Below are 22,743 nucleotides of genomic sequence, written 5' to 3' on the forward strand. Positions count from 1 at the left end.
TAGCAGCCAGCATTAAAAGGGGACACGCTACGAAACATGCCTGAACTATTCAACTTTTCATTGAAAGTTTATAAATTTTGACATAACTTTTTAGGGGAGCCCTGAGAGGCAAAAACTCTCAATTCTGATCAGAATTTATCTCTCTCCTGTGTTTTTTTATTTTTTATTTTAAGTTTTGCCAGGTGAAAAATAAGGTTTACAGCCATGGGACAACGACATTCCAGATGCAATCATCCTCATCATGCTCCTCCAGATCCAGCTCCAGCTCCAGCTCCTCCACCACCTCCTAGTAAGTTCCCTTTACTTTTTCCCCACAAGTCTCCTCTTTACATACATACTACTACTTTATGCTGATAACATGCAGTTTAAGGCAAAAACCACATAGTTTTTCTCATGTAGCACAAATTTATGTAGCACAAATCTCCAAAATGACCAAAGTTTTTCAACCAAAATCTCAGCATGGATTCTTCTCTGTTGTTCCAAAGATCTTGGCATATTGATGTTATATTCTGGAGTGATTTTTGACCATTTTTATTCATTCTTGATATGAGTAAAATTGCATTATTCAGCTCAAAGTGTATGTAACAAATGGTATCTACCCAAAAATTGTAACAACTTAAGGGACACAGTTGAACCTGGAAATGGACTTCAGATAGCATACTATTAATGTTATGACCCCTTAAACACCTTTATAAGTTTCAATAAATATTTAATTCATTCATTCATTCATTTTAATTAGATGTTTTTGACCAGAACAACTTGACACACAGTGCTGAGCTTCATCTCAAATTAATCTTCAGCTTCACAGCTTTCATCACTTCTATGTGGCATTTATTGTTGCCCTGCTATCTCCCCCTAAACATCCACAGCCCACAACCACCCATTTTCAAAACAGAAAAAGGAATTTGAACACCAACTGGTTAACATGTGTTATTTTCCTCGTAGAGTGCTTTGATCAGCCATGGAGGACTCTGCCAGAGTGAGTATGAACTAACAGTTTGATGCCCTCTTTTGTGTGGTTTTGCTCCTTAACACACAACTTAAATGCCTGGTGTGTGTGTGTTTGTGTGTGTGGCAACAATAAAAGTCACTATGTTCCTGTTGTGCCATTATTAATAATAAAAGCAAAACAGTATTCAACTCTAGTGTTTTTTCTCGTTAATAAACAGCAACAACCAGGAGAATCTCACCTTTGTGAAAAACTACCAACCTGGAAACGGTGACGTCAAACATCTCAGGATTCTGCTTCATGGACCAATCGGTGCCGGCAAGTCCAGTTTCGTCAACTCTGTGGACACTGTCTTACAAGGCAGAGTTACCGGTCGAGCTCCGACAGATGCAATCTCTGGGAAAAGCTTCACCACAAAGGTAACTATTGAATGTGGTGAAAATAAGCTGAAAGATGTTCCTTAATTCTTAATTCTGGAAGTTTGTGAAGAACAAAGTAACATAAGGAATATAGAAACTGGAAGTAGAAATGAACTTTGAGCACTTAGTGTTCTCGTTTGAAAGAGCAGGACGAAGCAACAAGTCACTCTTTGAATTATTTTGAACAACGTTTATTTCTCAAAACTTCAGACATTTTCCAATCCTGTATTTTGTCAATGAGGGTTTCTTTGCTGCATAAAATTAAGCAAAGTAGATATTTGTGTTGGTTTAATATTTTCATACTGTGTAGATTTGCTAAAATGATGCAAACAATTGCCCTTTCTGTTTGCAGTACAAAACATACAAGTTCAAGAAAGATTCGGGTGGTTTTCATTCTGTCGTTTTCAATGACATCATGGGATTTGAGAAATCCACTAACACTGGAGTTGATGTGGAAGAGGTCAAACTGGCCCTGAAAGGACATGTTGCAGAAAATCACGAGGTACGATCCTCTCTGAACTCTGATTTCATTTAAAGGTGCCCTGTGGAGTTTTCTACTCAGCAAAGAAAATACATATTGTAAAATTGTTTGAATCCCGCATTTTTTACATGTTTACTACTACAGCACGAAAGTCCTCTGGTTGTGTTGAGAGAAGTTCACTGAAACTATACTGACTGGGCAGTAAGAGATCTTAGAGTTTTTCAGCTGGGGCAGTCTGAATTTCTCTGAATATTTTCTGTGATTAGCCTCAATCTGCATTTCTTTCTGAATTCTGAATCTTCAGAATTCATCTCTGTGAGGGCAAGTGAGCAATTAAGGGGCCATCTGCGGTTGGTAACAACCCCCAGGTGTGAGCAATTTTGCACTTCAATTGGAAATTCCAACCATTCACAGCTCTGGCAGAGGGCAGTCTACGCTCGTCACAATCAGCCTGAATGCGAGAACAGCCACGTTTAATTCCAATCACACTACAACAACAGGGGCGGGTAAGACGGACGAGGCTAAGAGAAGTTTCAAGTTCACCGAGCAAAGGGAACCAGTCCTATTCCCTCCCCAGTCTTACAATATGTGCCGCTCCATTCCTGTTGTTGTCTCCGGTCCACACAGAAAACACCTTGCCAGATGGTGCAGAAACCTAACTAACCTTCGGCCTCTAAAACTGTCCTCACACACTGTCACTTCCTTCTCCATGGGCCTGTGGAACAGCCAATCTGCAGTAAACAAAGCGATTTTATTACGGCTTACACCAACCACCTTTCTCTTCAGCTCCTTGCTCTCACTGAGACCTGGATCAAACCTGAGAACACAGCCACCCCTGCTGCTCTCTCCACCAACTACACCCTCTCCCACACCCCGTCCTTCTGGGCGAGGAGGTGGGACTGGCCTGCTAATTTCCAATAAATGGAATTTCACCCCACTGCTACATTTCACCAAATATGACACTTTAGAATACCATGCCATTACAGTAACTGCTCCTGTTAAAGCCTACGTTGTTGTCATTTACTGTCCACCAGGCCAGCTGGGTGGCTTTACAGATGAGCTAGATACCCTGCTCTCTTCCATACCTGATCATGACTGTCCGTTGCTTGTCCTGGGTGACATGAACATCCACTTCGACAGTCCAGACTCTAATAACTTCATGTCGTTAATTCATTCCTTTGACCTCCAGCTGGTCCAAAGTCCTCCTACTCACAAAGCTGGCAAGAACCTTGACTTAATTCTCATCTGTAACTGTGCCACAGATGCACTGGTGGTAACGCCTCTCCACCTGTCAGATCACTTTTTTAAATGCCCGGAACCTAGATCGGTGGTTTTGTAAATGTAATGAAGCTGCAGCCTTTTTTTTTTTTTTTTTTGACCATCGTTAACAGTACGTGTATGTATTGACAAAAGACCTTTTCTGTTGATTAGGTTGGAAATCTTGTTAAAAAAGCAACACACTCAAAGAAAAAGTGCTCCATAGCACTAGAGGCGAATACCTCCACAGGCTGCCTTTAATTTATTCATCGTTTTTTACATGATCCACCTTAAAGTTGGAATCATTTGTTTTCTGTTAATTGTGGTTTCATTTTAATTGTGATATGTTTAGAAGAGATTAAATAACCCTTTTTTGAGATGTTATACACTTTATCTGTCAAGAATAAATAATATTGTCATAATCATTTCATGGAAAGAGGTAAAAAAACATTTCATTCCAACCTCAATGTATTTGTGACAACGCTGTTGATCCTCATTTCTTTCCACTATTTGATCAATGTCAAGGCCCTTGTATCCTCATCACCTGGGTACATGTGATTTGCTCTAACGCTGATTTTCGAAAATGTTTTACCATATTCCGTGTATTTCGCACAAAACACAATTCATATTTTCACTTCAAAGTAAATTGCATTGCAAAAAAGACATTATTTGACTGAATCTTTATCATTTCATAGTTCAATCCCCAACGGCGGTTGATGGAGGGTGATAAAGGTTACAGGTCATCTCCCACTCTGGCTGACAAAGTTCAAGTCCTGGTTTGTGTCTTTCCTGCCGACCAAATAAATATAGTAGCTAAAGAAGTTGTGGAGAAGCTAAGAGATGTCAGACTCGCAGCCAGTGACATGGGTAAGGATTTTACTCTTTGTCAACTAATGGTGTCATATTGGGGTTTATGGTTACAAATAAATGCATAAAAATATTGATTAGATTTCTGTCTTGACAGAAATTCCCCAACTGGTTATTATCACCAAAGTGGATGAAGCCTGTCCTGAGGCGAAAAGAGATCTGAAGAATGTCTACAAGAGCATTTACCTGAAGGAACTGGTGGGTTTCTATTGGTGCTTGGTATCATGTGATCACTCAATTCAAATATTATTAACATCCTACATTCCAAACAGACAAAAGTCCATCTGTCTGACCTGTCTAACTTTTCCAGCATTTTTTAAAATGTACTGTAATTCAATAGTGATTGGTTTTTTTTGTTTTTGGATTCAATGGAATAATTGAATGATGAGATGATACATGGACACTATTTTTTAGATTTTAAAATATTGAAATGTTAAAAAAATGGGGCGGCTGTGGCTCAATTGGTAGAGTTGGTTGGCCCCCAACCGAAGGGTTGGGGGTTTGATCCCTGACCGTCGCAGCCTACATGTTGAAGTATCCTTGAGCAAGATACTGAACCCCAAATTGCTCCCGATGCTGCGTTCATCGGTGTGTGAATGAATTCCCAAGTGGCACCGTTTAGCCTCTGCCACCAGTATGAACATGTGTGTGAAAGGGTGAATGAGCGCAGTCTGTAGTGTAAAGCACTTTGAGTGGTCTCATAGCGACTAGAAAAGCGCTATATAAGTGCAGGTCCATCCATTTACCAGGTCCAAAAAGTTTTCAGAATTTTTGCATGAAAAAATCTCCTTTGGTCAACACTGTTGGGAATTAAGGATGCCTCTTTTATGACCTTGCACAGGGCGTCAAATATGTAAATAAAAGGGCGTTATCATAAATGCTAACCTTCCCATAAGGATATCAAATATGTAAGGATGAACCTGAGCAACACTCGTGTGGATCTCACGGTTCAAAAGTGTGGTAAGATGGCTATCAGAATTATTAATAATTATCATAAATAATTATTAATTAAATTATGTGACTTGATTTGCTCGTTGGGGCACCATCTGTAAAACAGAAAAATATAGCCAATTCACCTAAATTGGAACACTCATTAATAATTATGAACATAATTATAATCAAATTACCATATTTATATTTAGAAGTAGTTGAAGGAATTGTGAATTCTTGTCACAGAATAGGCTAGCATATCGTTCACAGTGTACAACATTAAATACACAGCATTTGTAATAATAAGTATCTATTCTAAACAAGTAAAGCAAATAAAAGCACACATCCATTGAGTATAGATTTCTAAGAGTCTAATCTAGTTTAGGCTTACAAAAGTGAGGAAAGATGTACTACTACTAAAGTCCTTGCTGATTGCTGATCTATGACCAGTTACTTTACTCACAGTCCAGTTGGAAAAGGGGGAAATCCTTTTCGATGGAAGGCGTGGAAGGAAGTTTGATTTCAGGTTGAGTTTCGATAATTTGCTGTCTTGCAAATTAAGTTGCTGGTTAGTCCTTGTTGTTTGATGAAGCAGTTGCGGTGAACTTTGCGTTTATTCATACAACTTTGATGTGCAGGGAAGATTAGAGTTGCAGTTGTTTCAGGATTCCTTGTGGAATCCTTCAGAAGGAAGAGGCCTCACCCTGAGATAAGATCTCTGCAGGAGACAAATGTTAAAGTCCACAAATGAACCCAAGATTCACCTGTAGTTCGATCACAACACCACTTTGCTTTTTAACTGAAATGCTGTTACTTTAACACTCAGGTCGACAAATGCCACCTTTTCATGGGGATTCCACTGAACTGCATCTTTCTTGTGAAGAACTACAATTCAGAAGTCGATCCCAACGATGTGACTGATGCTCTGATACTGAGCGCACTGAAGCAGATGGTTAACTTTGGTGACGACTACGTCAGCTACCTCGAGTAGACCTGCTGCTGCTGAGGCAAACACATTCTCATGAATGGGTTTGTATGATTCCCCACAAAAAGTAGCGCACTGAAATTCGTATCATACATTAAGTTTACATTAAGCTTAGGTGCCAACAGCAGAGTTAATGTGAGGAAAAAAGAACAGGGTTAGGGTTATGAAAGCTACTTCTGTACACAACTTCCAACGGGACACGAACACCAGCCTCCAGGTCTGCTGGTCTCCTGTTGTTCTGGCCTCAGGCATTAAAAACATTTTTTGCTGACTGGGCTGCTGGTGTTTGTGAGATCCATCCACCACAGCTTCCACCCGCCCTATAGGCGCCTACATGGCTTTAATTCTACCCCACCAGAGAAAATCTATGCAATTTGTGGAAAAGCTACACATTCCAGGGCATTACTTTTGGTCGGAAATCATACAAACCCTTCATGAGAGCATTCTGCTGAGACAAACCTTGAATGATTAAGACATGAAGTAAAATAACTTCAATGTTATCTGCATGTTTTCTTTTCCATTTAGCTTTGTGTATTCACTGTATTGTAAGGTCTGCAAGACATTTTAGGCCATTTAGGCCTTTCTGAGAAGCTGTAGCAGTTTCTTCTGTACAACCATTCCAAGTTAAAGCTGATTATTTTTTACCAACGGTTTGGCTGATGGCACGGAGGTGTTTATAAGTTTGAATTCAAAAGGCAGACTTTCAAATTTGTCCTGTAGAAGATAGTCGACATCATTCATGATGACCACTGGTATAGTCTTCTTAATAAAGAAAAAAAAGGGTCATGCTTGTGAGCTGTAAAGAAATTATGACAGTCCTTGGATATTTTTTTTAAGAAAACAGCCACAATTGGCAAAAGTGTCATCATGCATGTTTTTAGTTGTTTTTCATTTTTTATTTTTACTAAGACTCTGTTGCAGTTATATTGTTTGATTCCAGATTTGTTTGCACTGCCAAGTTGGTTCACACTTCACTACCACCTGAGTTCTTTATTGTTGTCACAATGTATCTTTACTGTAATGAATAAAGTATGAATAAGCAAAACCTGATGCTGGATCTTTTCTTTTGCCCAAACATGAATTCTAATGATATATGTGACGAGGCATCAAACTGTGGAGCGATATTTAGCAATCAATGTGACATTTATAATTCAGGGACATTCACCAACAAACAAACAAACAATTAAAGTACTGAAAGACAATCAGCAGATGAAATACACTTTAATTTTTTAAATGGTATGAGCATTTTTTTTTTAAATTTTCGTTTCTATTTGCTTCTAGAATAACAAAAAGACAAAATGACATCTACTGAGCCAAACGCCTGCATCCTGGCACTTCAAAATGCTCAGCACAGCAGCCATTCTCTGTGAGTGAAGATTATAAAGTAAACAGAAACCAAAACTTTACTGTATGTGGTCTGTATTCTCTAAAACCACAGCAACAGTGCTGAAGACTACATGAAACAACACGTTGCATGTACACGTTCAGGTACTTTCCACGGTGTATCAGCTCAGTGATTCTGCTGCCTCGGGACTTTTTTTGGTGTAGCAGTGTTGGTAAAAAAGTCTGACATTAAGTTACGTGATTGGCTATAATCTAAAACGGATAAAAGAAAGTGAAAGGAAGTGGATAACCTATAAAACAACTTTCTGCCAACTTGAAGTGGCACACTGTGCAGGGCTGCTTAAGAGAAGGTAAGGACTGTTTATTTTGTCAATCCTCCTCATGCTAGCATCATTTTTCTTATTTCTTTTTTTCAAAAGAGCATCAAACTGCTATTAGAGACAGTTGATGAAATACAGTACTGTGCAAAAGTTTTTGACAGGTGTGGAAAAAATACTGTAAAATAAGAATGCTTTCAAAAGTAGAAATGTTAAAAGTTTATCTTTATCAATTTTAAAGAATGCAAAGTGAGTGAACAGAAGAAAAATCCAAGTCAAATCAATATTTGGTGAGACCACCCTCTGCCTTCAAACCAGCATCAATTCTTCGAGGCATTTCTTCACACCTGCCTCAGACTTTTGCTCAGTACTGTATATAAAAAGCTGAACTTAATATAATAAAGTGCAAAAGCATGTGAGTTGGACTTTTTATCAGTTTTTCAAAATGTAAAAGTAGTGTAACTATGATGACGAGAGGCTGGAGTTCATTGTGTGACACACACCAAGAGTTTAGGAAATTCAACAGGAAACACAATGAGGCAATCCTTTGAAATCACATGACCCAAAAGAAACCAAAACGATGTTTAAACCTTTAGTTCTTTCATTACGTTTTTTTCTTTTAAGGGTTAAAAAAAGGAAGTCAGAATACAAAAAGCTTTAGTTTCAGAGTCATGACTTGAGGTTAACCGTCACCTCTTGTTTACACTGGCACAGCAGTAATATATAAATATATATAAGTACTGATAAATGTTATATTAAGTTATAATAAAGTTTCTTAGGATGGAAAGATTAAACAAAAAAAGCAGGGGAACTACAGAAGTATGACAGATTTACACAATTCTCTTATGATTTACTGCATGGACTGTATCATGAAGTTCACTGAGTGGGAGGACAAATTAATTTTTTTTTCATCCTTCTACTTATTTTATCAACTGAAAGTAAAAAAAACCTTTGTTGTTGTCTGAAGCTACATGGCAGAGACTTTGTGTTGTGTCTGCCCTCATGGTCGTCAACTGTGACTGTGAAGCTAAATTGCTATTTACTTATTTTGGTTAATGATAATTTATTAAATAAATTAATAAATAAAATTGAATGATTTTTGTCAACAAAGTAAAACATTTCTTATGGTAAAAAGTTTGGATGTTTAATTTTAGTGTTGTTAGTCTTTATTATAAAAATACTAAATAATATAAAAATAATAATAATGATAATATCAATAATATTTGTATTATTAATAATAATATCATTATTAATAATAAAAGTAATAATAAAAATGGTAATGATAATAATAATAGTAGTAATAATGATGATAATAATAATAATTACAATGATAAAAATAATAATAATAATATTAATAATAATAAAAGTAATAATAAAAATGATAATAATAATAATGATAATAATAGTAATAATAATAATAATGATGATGATAATAATAATAGTAATAATAATAATAATAAAAGTAATAATAAAAATGGTAATGATAATAATAATAATAATAATAATAATAAGGATAATAATAGTAATAATATTATTAATAATAATAAAAGTAATAATAAAAATGATAATAATAATAATCATTATAATAATACTAATAATGATGATAATAATAATAATAATAATAATAATAATAGTAATAATATTATTGATAATAATAAAAGTAATAATAAAAATGATAATGTAATAATAATAATAATAATAATAATAATATTATTAATAATAATAAAAGTAATAATAAAAATGAAAATGTATATATATATATATATATATATTTATCACAGAAACACATTTGTTTGTGTCCTTTGCATATCTCAAGAAGTGTTCATCTGATCTACTTCATAACTGGGAGGTGTATTGATCTGGTTCCAGGGCAGTGAAGTGTCCAATGTGGTGCAGTTTGGCCACATGGTGGTGCTATAAAACCACAAACTGTAACCCTAAGAAACAATTCCCCCTGCTGGATCCTGGAGCATGAAGTCGACCACCCAAACACCAAATGAGCATTAGCTGCACTCATTTATTCAGGGATTCATGTTTCATATGCAGCAGAGTGGAGCCTCTGCTGCTATCTTTTCTTATTTCAATGTATTTCAATTGAAAGTTAAAATCTTCTTCTTTATTTAAACTTTGATGGACTTGAACTATAATTTCTAAATTTGGGATTATTGTCGAGATACTTTAACGGATGTTTCCTGTGATCATCTTTTTATATTTTAACACAACTGAACTTCTGTCACTGATTGCATAACATGTTTAATCTCCATTATTTGCATTGTGTATCTCCCACTAACTCACTCAGCCTTTCACTCTGACATTTTTCTATTTCGCAACATTCGTAAAAAGATAAAATTACACATTAATTATCTTTACCACTAAGATGAGAGTCTCATTTGATTTGAGCCAATAACAAAATTCCTGCATATTTACCTGTAAATGTTTTGTTTTACAGCTATGGGAGGAGGTAAGTCACAAACTCACCTCTTTGTTAGATGTTTTAAATGTTGCAATTTATTGTTTTTTACAATAACCAACTAAGTCATGTTTATGGATGGTTTAAAAAACAATTATTAACCATTTAAAGTGCTATACATATTTAATCGTTAAATGTTTTCAACCAATTCCTTAAAGGTTTATGAATCATTTCACAATCATTAACATACTTAATATGGTGTTAAAAATGTTATAATGAGTATAATAATAATAATAAACTATTATATAATTTAATTGTTTGTTGATGGTAAATTAACTATAAACTTAAATTAATATACCATCTATTTGTCATTTCTAAATGATTTAGTTAGTTAAACATTAATAAATGATGTATTTACCATTCTAAATGGCCTATATACGGTTTAAAACTGATGATTAAACATTAATAAACTGTTTACCATTCATAAATGATGGATATTGTAAAGTGTTACCATTGTTTTTATAATTGAATCTTTAGAAATGAGTGTTAATGAAGTTTTAAAAGTGTTTTGTCTCATTTCTCTTTAGCATACTTCAGTCAGCCATGGAGGCCTCTGCTACAGTCAGTATGAGTCTTTATATTGTTGTGCATTCATTAATAAAAAATAATTCAGTATTTTAATGTTTTTCTCTTTGATTAAAAGCAACAACCAGGAGAATCTACATTTTGTGAGAAGTTACCAACCTCAAAACAAAGAAGTCAAACATCTCAGGATCCTGCTTCATGGACCAGCCGGAGCCGGCAAGTCCAGTTTCTTCAACTCTGTTGAGAGCGTTTTAAGAGGCAGAGTAACTGGTCGAGCCTTGACGGACGCAAACAGTGGAAGCACCTTCACCACAAAGGTATGAAAAACAGAACCTGGTCTCACAGGAATCCGTGAAATAGCCACGGATTCACTTGACTCAAAATCCGTGGAATAGCCACGGAATCACTCAAATTTCCATGAAACTGACACGGATTTCACTAAAATGCAAGTTAATGACAGTCATATCCCGTGGCTATTCCATGGATATTTGTTCCTATTGGTTTGTTCCAAGTCACGTGACTTTCAAGGTCCCGGCGGTCAGAACAAAAAACATGGCGGACAGTTCTCTCATTTTTAGTGAAAAAAAAATCAATATTTTGACTTAGTTGCTGCATAAAAATTGATTTTTATTACATTTCTAGCGAGTAATATGTTTTTTTTTCTAATTATTCACTCAGTGAATGTACATAATCACTTTGTATGTTGGAATAGCCACGGGATATGACTGGCATTAACTTGCATTGTAGCGAAATCCGTGTCAGTTTCACGGAAATTTGAGTGATTCCGTGGCTATTCCACGGATTTTGAGTTAAACAAATCCGTGGCTATTTCACGGATTCCTGTGAGATCATGTTGGAACAACATCTTAAAAATCACCCAAACTTTAACCCTTTATCAGGCAAAGAACTATATTTGGTAACTTCAGGTAATATTTCGAGAAAAAAGTTACTAGATTAAGTGGCAAATCTACAAGAAAAAAAAGTCTCAGATTTAAGAGATTTAAAGTGGCAAATCTGCATGAAAAAAGTCGCAGATTTAAGAGAAAAAAGTGGGAAAAAAGCAACTTTTTCCCACGTATGTATTGCTACAGGGGACCATACACTGCAAAAAAAGAAAAGTTGGCTGAACTCAAAATTTCAAGGCAACAAACTTCGATATAATTTTAAGTTGGACAATTAAACTAAATATTTTAAGTTTTGTTTTTGAGTTTGCTCAACTCTGAATTCAGATTTTTGATCTTATAATATTACATTGTAATAACTTTTAATCCTTACTTCTGCTAACTTCTGCAATGTGCTGAATTGGCACGATTGTAACGCCGCTATGAAATGTTAGCTAATGTTGTGACCACAATTTTGAGTTAGCATTGATACGCTAATGGCTACTCTTGTAGCTGTAACAAGCAGCGCCGCTAGCATCAGTTAGCCGCTAGCATCAGTTAGCCGCTAGCTTTCGCTAATGACATAATTTCACCGCTTTCCCGCATTTCACAACAAAGAAATAAGAGTTATCAGAACTATTGTCCCTTGTTGTGAACCCCAACTTAAAGATATAAGTAACAACAACTCACCAACTTGTTTTTGAGCAGACAACTGGCTTCCTTTGTCGTGCTAACTTACATTATTACCCTAAATGTCAATAATTTATATTTCCAAGTTTTACCAACTTAAATCACTGTTTTAGGCCAAAAAATACAAGTTGGCTTTTTTTTGCAGTGTAGGACCTTTTTTCTTAAAAAAGGGGAAAAACGGGAACATAGAACCCAGAACAGAGGGTGACCCCAGCATGGGAAATGGTTGAGAGCTGACAGAGTGAAAAACATCTACAGACATATTAACATGTGCATGTGACCTGTATGTCTGCTCTGTGTGTTGGCTTTACACTAATTATATTCTCTGTTAAAGAAAAACAGAGTTTAATCTGATGTCATCTCGCTGTTCCCTATAAAGATGAAACGTCTGTTTGACAGCTTCACCTTCTGCTTCTCAGTACACAGCTTATACAATCCACAAAGACCAGGAGAGCTTCTATTCATTCATCTTCAATGACATCATGGGCTTTGAGCCAAAGAATGGCAGCGGGGTTCATGTTGAGGACATCAAATTGGCCCTGATGGGACATGTGAGGGAAAACTACAAGGTACAACCAGTTAAACTCTTTATTGATATTACCGTAGGAAAGATGAGTTGCTCATGTGTTGATCAATCTCTTCTCTGAGATCAGTTTGAGCTTCTCATATTCATTCTGTGATCATTTGTTTCTGGATAACTTCTTCTAAGGGACCTTTAGGAGCAAGAGATCAGCTAAAAAGAGACAAAGACATCACTAAGACAAAGGAGGTTGAGCTGAGAAATACTTAGAAGTGGAAAACTGAGGAGATCTCATAGTAGTATATGCCCCTGATCTCTATTATGTCTCAATTCTATTCTCCTTCAAAATAACCGAGACATCCAAACTGATCTCAGGGAAGAGATTGAGCAACAAGGTTATTATAGTTAACGAAAACTAACGGAATGACGGAAACTAGAATTTAAAAAACATTTTCATTAACTGAAATAAAGTTTTTTTTAAGAATGATAACTAACTGAAACTGTATTTTGTGGTTCCAAAACTAACTAAAACTAACTAAAATTATAGTAAAAATGTCCTTCGTTTTCGTCTTTGTCAACTTTTTTCATCCGTAAACCTTTTTGGTTGATATGAAATCTATTTCATCTATCTGGTTTTATGACTTAATAAACTTATTGGGGCTGAGATGGATCAGACAAAGGAAATAAAGGAAACATTTATTGTGACCTTATTGAATCTGGCACCCAACAAATACCCCATTACAAAACAACTACAACTGATAAAAACTCAACTAAAACTAATAAAAAAAATTCACAAATTTATGAGATAAAAAGTGACAAATTTACAAGAAAAAAGTCACAAATTCACAAGAAAAAAGTGACAAATTTAAAGAAAAAAAGTGTCAAATTTACGAGAAAAAAAGTGACAAATTTACAAGAAAAAAGTGACGAATTTATGAGAAAAAAGTAACAAATTTTCAGAGAAAAATTGTCGAATTTACAAGAAAAAGTGACACATTTAAAAGAAAAAATTGACAAAAAGGCAACATTTATTGTGACTTTTTTTATTCTGGCACCCAACAAATACCCCATTACAAAAAAATTAAAACTAATAAAAACTAAACTAATACTAAGCATTTTCCAAAAAATAAAACTATTAAAAACAAGCAAACACACTCTAAAAAATAATTAAAACTAACTGAATTTGAAAACAGAAATTGATAACGAAATTAAAACTAAAACTAATAAAAAATCCCTAACTATTATAACCTTGATATGAGCAACTCTTTCCTACGGATAGTTTTAGTTGAAAGGTGCAGCAGGTTCTTCTGGATGGTTGTTGAGTTTTATTTCCAGGTCGTCAAATAAGACTCAACAATGAACCAGAGTTACATAGTTCTATTAAACTAATTGTGATTTGTAGTAGTTTGTTAAAGTGAGTAATTGTTTTGTAGTTCCGTCCTGAAGGCCAGCTGACAGACGCTGACCAGGGCTACAACGAATCTCCCGCTCTGGACGACAGAGTTCACGTTTTGGTGTCTGTGCTTCCTGCCGGCTTAGTGTCCATAGCAAACGACGAAGTGGTGAAGAAGATGAGAGAAGTCAGACTGGCAGCCAGTGAAATGGGTCAGACAATATTTATTACCCTGTGTGGACTAGCTCAAAATACCTGCAGAGATAAAACTTAACTCTGGGGAGTTTTGGGCTATTTTGTCCATCTTTGACTCCTTTCCATCCTGCCTGTATTCACCACTTAAAACATGTTTAAATGTCATGTTGGTATATTTTTTTCACCTATATGACCTGATAATAATTGTTTTTTTTTTCTGACTTACTGGATCAACATTTTGAACCAAAAAGAACCAAAGAAAAACCAACATTTTTGGTCATTTTGTCTTATCATTTTGTGTCTTTTTTTGGTCATTTTGTGTCTTTTTTGGTCATTTTGTGTCTTTTGTTGTCTTTTTTAGTTATTTCGTGTCTTTTTAGTCATTTTGTATCTTCTTCTGTGTTTTTTTGGGTCATTTTGTCTTCTTTTAGTCATTTTGTGTCTTCTGTGTCTTTTTTGGTCATTTTTTGTCTTTTTTTGGTCATTTAGTTTCTTTTTTTTGTCATTTTGTGTCTTTTTTGGTCATTTTGTTGTCTTTTTTAGTTATTTTGTGTCTTTTAGTCATTTTGTGTCTTCTGTGGTTTTTTTGGTCATTTTGTGTCTTTTTGGTAATTTATTTTATTTTTTAGTCATTTTGTGTCTTTTTTGGCTTTTTTGTGTCTTTTTTAGTCCTTTAGTCCAACATAAAATGTGATTTTGAATCTTTTTTTTTACTTTAGAAACACTATCATGCTCAATAAAGAATTTTAAATGTTGCAAATGTGAACAAAGGTGTCAAATCATAAGAGGGTTCCATCCAGTTCTATCATTTGATACTAAATCTATTTGAGCTTGTCTCCAGTTTTACTTGGTATATCATCATCAAACTGAAACTGGCCTCATGGAGTTTACAGCCAGAACTTTAGAGGTAAATGTACAGTAGGGCTCCACGCTGCTTTGTTTTCTAGTCTGATGGAGGCAACAAGTCTGGATTATTTGGAGCTTTAGGACACTCCACAGGGTTAAAATACTGATTTACTGGTTTCTGTCTCGACAGGAATTCCCCAACTGGCTATTCTCACCAAAGTGGATGAAGCCTGTCCGAAGGTAAAAAAAGACATGAAGAAGGTCTATAAGAGCAAGTATCTGAAGGAACAGGTGGGTTTCTATTGGTGATTTTTCGAATTGTTGTTGGATTTGAAATCTTGGATAGGCTCAATATTCAGAATTTCTTTTCACTGATCAACTGAAATGCTGTTACGTAGGTCAACAAGTTCAGCTCGTTGCTGGGCCTGCCACCAAACTGCATCTTTCTTGTGAAGAACTACGAGTCAGAAAACAGCACGAATGATGACATTAATGCTCTGATACTGAGCGCTCTGAGACAGATGATCACATTTGGAGAAGACTTCCTCAACAACCTGTAGACCTGAATACTGCTGAGGAAGACTTTGTAAGACCAAAGCTTGGAATTCCTAATGTGCAGGGTAGTTGTTTGGCAGTTTTTATTCTCATTTCTAGTCATGTTATGCCAGGGGTGCAGATGGGATTTTTGAACTGGGGGGGACGAAGTTCACCAAATGATTTCAACTCAAGTTGTTTTTCAGTTATTTTTCCACTCCATGCCTTAACCTAAATATGTTTTATTTAAGCATTTTTAAATGAACTGTAGTGTAACCAACATTTTTACATAAAAGAAGTTTGTGCATGAAATTCCCAGTTCAGCCAAACAAATTTACTGACTTGAAGCTGACTCAATGAAGGACCCAAAAACATCTCTCCTCCTTTATTACCCTCAACATACTGCTGGGTCATTTCTTATCCGTCAGGATTTTCTGACATTATGATGGGGGACCCAAATAAAGTCCGAGTGTCCAGGATCATGCTCCCCTGGAGAACATTTTTGCCCTTAAAGCCTAAATTTGGTGCCTCTCGCACATTCTAATGCCACTATTCCATCTTAATCATTGCAGATTTTTTTTATGAATTATTGTAAAGGACAATAAGGGTTCTTCTATGTTTTATTTAAGGAGTCATATTTGACAGTCTTCTTGCAAATTCAGTGGTGGATTCTGCTAACACATCCACGTGCTCTTATTTTGAAAGATACATGTGTTTGCTTTTATTTTGGAGGCGGTTCTAACACGTTCTTACCATAACGCCTCATGGTGTGTTATATTAACACTGAAAGTCTTGACGGAACTTGGAGCTCAGAACAACGTAGAAAATTCTGACATTCATGTAGACCTAGAACGCACCATTAGCCATTAGACTCTCTATGTGCTGCAATGTAAATAGTCTAACTAACGGAACATTAATCCTCTGTTCTACCGACGATGTTTGTCGCTGAAAATGGAGAGGACGGATCGCATTATGCATATACTGTAGTATTTATAGCATACAGTATCAGATATATCAGCATTATATCAAATGAAGCTTCATTACACTATCATGTCATACAGTTCATCAATGCCAATACGAAACAATCCAATAGACTTTTATATGCAATCAGTTCTCATAAATCCTTATGCGTAAGCTTATCAGAATGTATTGGAAGTATTTTTTACTTAATTCCAGTAGATTTTAATTCAAAATGATTTTTTTCTTCAAAGGCTATTTCCTAATGCCACTTCTCATTGTATGTTTCCTAAAGTTACTGCATGTGTTCTTAAGTTAGTGAAGACACTTTATTTGTGATTTGTGTATTTGCTGGCCACTCAAAATTCAAACTGGACACGATCCAGGTGGTTATATGCTGGATTTCTACTCTCTAAAAATGGCAGACTTCAAAAAAAAAAAAAAAAAAGCAATATTAAGTGCCTGAGCCATTGTTACTGTAGAATGGCTGTAGAAACCCATATATCATATATATCATAGATTATATAATAAATATATATAGGATGTATATATATATCTCATATTATAATTGCTCTGTTCTCTGAAATCCATCTTGTGTTTTGTACCTTATGTTTTCTTTTCTTTTGCACTGGACCAGGTACATACAATCTCATATTCTATATATTTATCTTCGCTTGTATTGACAGATGACAATAAAGTATAGTCTTATTTTGTGTCTCTTTCACTTTCACTTGTATATGTGTATATTCAGTTTTGCATTGGTTACGTGGAACCTGAAACAATCTTCTGCTGTGTCAGGTCTTGTGAGCACATGGAGAGGAAGTATGTATCCAAACTTAGTTTCGTCACCTCGGTTACACACCACGTCTTAACTTCTTCAAATCAGGGTACAAAAAATACGACACACAGTGTGATGTAAAGTTGAAGTTAATTCTCTGCCTCCAGGGGAAAGGGAAAATATTTGTTCTGTTGTGTCGTGTTTTGGTAAATTAGTGTGTTTCAAAGTGTCTCATCTAAAAGTTTATTTATTAATATTAATTTATTATTAATTAGTCGATAGTTTTAACCCTCTATGATACGGTGCTGCCCTCAGGCAACATACCCATTTTTGGCATGTCAAATTTCTACAATGCATGTTTTTCAGTTGTTGGGAATTAAGGATGCCTCTTTTATGAATAAATGATGACCTTGCACAGGGAGTCAAATATGTAAATAAAGGGGCGTTATCATAAATGCTATCCCTCCCATAAGGATATCAGATATGTAAGGATGAACAACTCTTGTGTGGATCTCACGGTTCAAAAGTGTGGTAAGATGGCTATCAGAATTATTTATAATTATCATAAATAATTATTCATTATAATAATTGATATGACTTGATTTGCTATAAGTCATAGCTCATTGGGGCATCACTCTGTAAAACAGAGAAAAATATAGCCATTTCACCTAAATCAGTCTCATAAAGTTACTAAACTATCAATTTGGAACACTGATTAATAATTATGAGTATAATTATAATCAAATTATGCCATATTAATATTTAGTAATGGTTGAAGGAATTGTGAATTCTTGTCACATCGTTGTACAGTGTACAACAATAAATAGGCAGCATTTGCAATCAAAAAGGTATTTATTCTAAACAAGTAAAGCAAATAAAAGCACATATCTATAAAATATAGAGTTCTACAAAGAGTCTAATCTAGTGTAGGCTTACAAAAGAGAGGAAAGGTACACAAGTAAGGAGATATGACATTTTATTTATTTATTTATTTATTTTATTTATATCAAACAATACAATGCACAGTTACAATAGTAAGTAAATAATATATTTTTTAAATAAAATAGAAGAATAATTAAATGTAAAAGAATGAAACAAAAACAACTAAATAAATAATAAAATAAACAGATATGACATTTTTGTGTGTCACACACAAAGTCATACAAGCATACACTTTTTCGCGCCACTTGGATTCAATTTGGATACAATTTCCCGCCATTCCACACACAAAATGAGCACAATTCATTGGCTGAGCGCTTCAGTGACATTCTGCTCAGTGATTGGCTGCTGCGGAAGTCAATCGAGCAGGTTCTGCTCAGTGATTGGCTGCACCTCTGCACCGGAGAACCCCTCCCACCACAGCTGCAATCATTCCCAATCAGAGGGGATTTAATGAAGAAGACGACGAGAAAGAGGTAAGGAACAATGTTTGATCACTAGTTTGCTAGTTTTAGTTTGTTTATTGTAAATTTGCTGTTTTTCATTCTCTTCCACCAAGCTGATAATATAAATATCAACCGTAACTGCCTTCTTTTCCGGTCAAAAAGGCTAATTACAAACTCTAACCCTCTAACCCTAACCCTTTTTTTTAATTAATAAACTACTTGTTTTCATAATATACCCCCTTAATGTGCTAAATTAATCAATTGCCATGCTTAAACTCAAATGACATTTAAAATATTCTAATAAAAATACATATTTGATTCCTTAAATTGTCAACTGTGTTACGGACAAATGTTGTTTCAGATAAAACATAAATGAAGTAGCACACATTTTACAAAACATTATTTTGAAAGTATTTCAGTCCTTTTTACGAGGGGTTTTGATGTTGGCTGTCTACTAATTTCAAAATATTAATCCTGAGCTTGATAATGATCTTTTTATTGGATGCTATCATCACGGTGGAATATATTTTTCTGCATAAATCCATATTACACTGGATTTCAAGTTTATTAAATATCCTTATGTATGACTTCCCTCACTAATGATAACCCACATAATTTATGTTACAGTTTAGCCAACATTTAATAAACGTATAACTTAAAACTACTAAATAACACAGTTGACAGACAAGTAACACAGTTGACAGGACATATTAGGTGAGAAAAATAAACTTTTCTTTAGGGTAAAAAAAACTTTATTTTGATTACACATTTTTAAATTGAATAACTAAACAATATTTTTATTAAAACATTAAAATGCCATTTGGGACGATACCTATATGGCTTACTGTAAGACAGCAGACACACTACAGTTGTGGAATAAACATAAAACTACGGTACATTTCTTTAATTCACTGTTTTGTTCTTCTGATCGCTCACTCTCTTTATTGATTTTCAATCTCTCTCTCTCTCTCTCCATTCACTCTGTACCTCGCTGCTTATGTTGATGAGAAATAGGAACAGGCAACCAGCCAGCCATAGATAGGTGTGGGACTGCATATCTATCTATCTATCTATCTATCTATCTATCTATCTATCTATCTATCTGGGTGATTCTTACGAAGCCAGTCTAAGTTATGTCTGTGAAGATTATAAGGGTATACTTTATTAAATTAAATATATTTCACTTGTATATAAATGAACAAGATAGCCATAATGAGGCACAATTCTTTGTTTTGTGTCAAAATAATATTTTCTATATTTTTGAACATATTTTTGATTCACAAATTCATTACCGTAATGCGTCCAGATAAAAATGTCATGGTTTCCCCGACACTTATATACAATAAATATTTAATAAACTTTATAAAAATAAATATACATTTGTTTAAAAATGTATAGTTTAACAGAATATAATCAAACATAATGGTTTTTAACAATGTCTAAAGAACAAAATCTGAATGAAAATTTATGAGAAAAAGTGGTTAAATGTTACGGTAATGATAGAATTGTTTGAATTAAAATATGTGTATATTTTAATAAAATACATGTTGGTGATACCAGCTACCCTTGAGCATATTTAAGTGCTTGCCAAAGGAAAAAAAACTAAAAACTTTTTGTTTTTTTAATGTGTTACGGTAAAGAATTTTGCTCAGTGTCTCTAAAAATGTCAGAAAATACCTAAAAAATGTTTTAAATAGATATAAATTCATATTAAACAATCACTTTAGATTGTATCTATCTATCTATCTATCTATCTATCTATCTATCTATCTATCTATCTATCTATCCATAAAACATGTTTAATGTCTGCTAATTCTCATTTGTCCAGGTTTAATGCTTCATCAAGAGGTAAGTTCATTTGACCTGATTCATTTACCTATGAAAACATGTTTAATGTTGAGAGACAATCTCTGATGTGACTTGGCCATGACATATAGCTCACTCAACAGTTTCAGTGTTCAAAGGAATGTCTAATGCGACATGGCATTTATTAAAGCTTGTTTGAAATTTTATGTTATTATCTGGACATTATTACAGCGAAGATGACTGAGAGAAGGAGGAGGAGGAGAAAGACTCCTGACCAAGATGTGCTGGAACATATTGTTCAAGGAGAGGATAAAGCTTTCCTAGAGAGAAGGTTTATTAACAAGTATAAAGGTAAGTTTCTCATCCAGTATATGTTTGTTTCTAGTCACTTTAAGATTTTAGCCTGGTGTAAAAGTGAGGAATTAAAGCTATGGTCTACACTTAAGGTTGATTTCCACCGGGCGCGTTACTGCAGCGTCACGATCTGCGTTCACCGTTGCAAATAGGTAACACTCTAATCAATGAGAGCATTTCCACCAGGCGCGCTGCGTAACGTTACAGCAGCGTCTCAACGCGAGCATTAGGTAGGACTTTTATTTCTCCGCGAGACGCTGCTAAACCGCGTGAATCTCAACAGAGCAGATCACCAGACAGGAAGTCCGACTCAGAATCAACATAAAACACTTCCGCCCCTTTCAAAATAAAACACAATACGCAGTTCATGCAGCCTAAAACTACTAAACATCAACATTAGGTTATGACCGGGGCACCAGATCAGCAATCAATCAATCAATCAATCAATCAATCAATCAAAGGGTCTCAGAGGATCGGCGACACGGACGACAAGAGACTGATTGTTGAAGTGGAACATCATACAATCATTTATGACATAACATATTGTTTTTATAAGGATAGATGGTCAGATCAACAGATCTTTCACGTCAGAGAAGCAAAGTAAGCTGTTGGTTGTTGTTGTTGTTTACTTTATACACACAGTTTATCCATAGACTGTATAAATAGAGTTTAGAGTTTATCACGGGATCTTGCGGTCTCCCGTATGGTCAGGATTATCGCGTGATCTCGTTATCTCGCGTGTATACGACCGGCTCGCTAAGCTGACGTGACGCTGCTGTAACGCGCCCGGTGTGAATTGACGCCGGGCAGAAGACGCAGCAAAACCGCGGTGGAGACGTGCTGCTGTTGTAACGCGCCCGGTGGAAATCCCCAGTTAAAAAGATGTTAAAGGAGAGAATGGATTTTTTTTGTTCCTTTTGCTCTTCACATTGTGTAGGTCGTACTATAGGGCCATAACCATCATGTAAATGAAGTTAATAATAATTATTAATCTTTTGTGGACCATTTCTTTAATATAAGTTAATTCCTAATAAAATCAGGTGAAAAAATCAGATGCTGTTAAAGTGGAAGTGAAACGTGCATTAATTGGCACTTGTATCGCTCAAATATACACAAAAAAACATCCTGCTAATTTAATAAATAAATTAAAATAGATAAAACCACAAAATTACCAATTTTATATCGTAATTTAACCTAGCTAGCTCGACAGCCCGCCGCCATTTTGGAGTGACGTCATTGCCTACGTAACGGGGTTGGTTGGTTCGCTCGGCGCGGTTCAATCCATAGATATTACCAGCTACACTACACTACACATACGTCCGTAATTAATTTAATGGATGAAGATGAAGTAGAAGCGAGCTGACCTGGACCATGCCATGCGTGGTGATGCATGTGTAACAAATGTTCACACATTTGGAATACTGTGCCGGGAGGTGGACGTGTTGGAGGTGGCCATGTTGTCGCTGAAGGATGTCAGAGCTGTAGGATGTCCAACTGAAGGATGTCCGAGCCGAGACACTGGAGCGCTCTGTCAACAGCAGGTAACTAAGTCAAGCTAACTAACGTCAGTAATCGCCGGTGGTTTAACGTAAAATATAATAAATAAACGCTATAGTGAGACAGGAATATGGTGGAGAAGATGCGAACAATGTTTCCATTTTTTAGTTATCAGACAAACATTTTAGTTGATGTCACTCCATGCTAACGGTGAAAGCTAATTACTAGCTAAACATTAGCGTTAGCTAACAATGACATCAAATACCCGATGAAGTTGGAATAACATGTTTTCTTGTGGACGAGAGAGTGTGTTGCAAAACATGTGATAAGTCTGGGGTGACAACATGATGACACATGAAGCAT

General features: G+C 35.3%; 2 protein-coding genes across 2 annotated transcripts; both read left to right on the forward strand.

Annotated features, from left to right (window-relative positions):
- The first annotated feature begins 224 nt into the window (after positions 1-224).
- Positions 225-6,891, forward strand: LOC131983438 (interferon-induced protein 44-like). The gene is made up of 6 exons (XM_059348148.1): positions 225-289; positions 1,170-1,368; positions 1,721-1,870; positions 3,802-3,973; positions 4,071-4,171; positions 5,730-6,891. Exons 1-6 carry the CDS (start codon positions 225-227, stop codon positions 5,892-5,894), a joined length of 852 nt encoding a protein of 283 aa, XP_059204131.1. The 3' UTR covers positions 5,895-6,891.
- A 3,732-nt stretch (positions 6,892-10,623) lies between these two features.
- On the forward strand, positions 10,624-15,629 carry LOC131983826 (interferon-induced protein 44-like). Its single transcript, XM_059348636.1, has 5 exons — positions 10,624-10,861; positions 12,535-12,684; positions 14,069-14,240; positions 15,260-15,360; positions 15,468-15,629. The coding sequence occupies exons 1-5, from the start codon at positions 10,640-10,642 to the stop codon at positions 15,627-15,629; spliced, it is 807 nt and encodes a 268-aa protein (XP_059204619.1). The 5' UTR covers positions 10,624-10,639.
- Positions 15,630-22,743: the final 7,114 nt, after the last annotated feature.

This window comes from Centropristis striata, chromosome 13 (assembly GCF_030273125.1).
Source record: "Centropristis striata isolate RG_2023a ecotype Rhode Island chromosome 13, C.striata_1.0, whole genome shotgun sequence".
NCBI lineage: Eukaryota > Metazoa > Chordata > Actinopteri > Perciformes > Serranidae > Centropristis > Centropristis striata.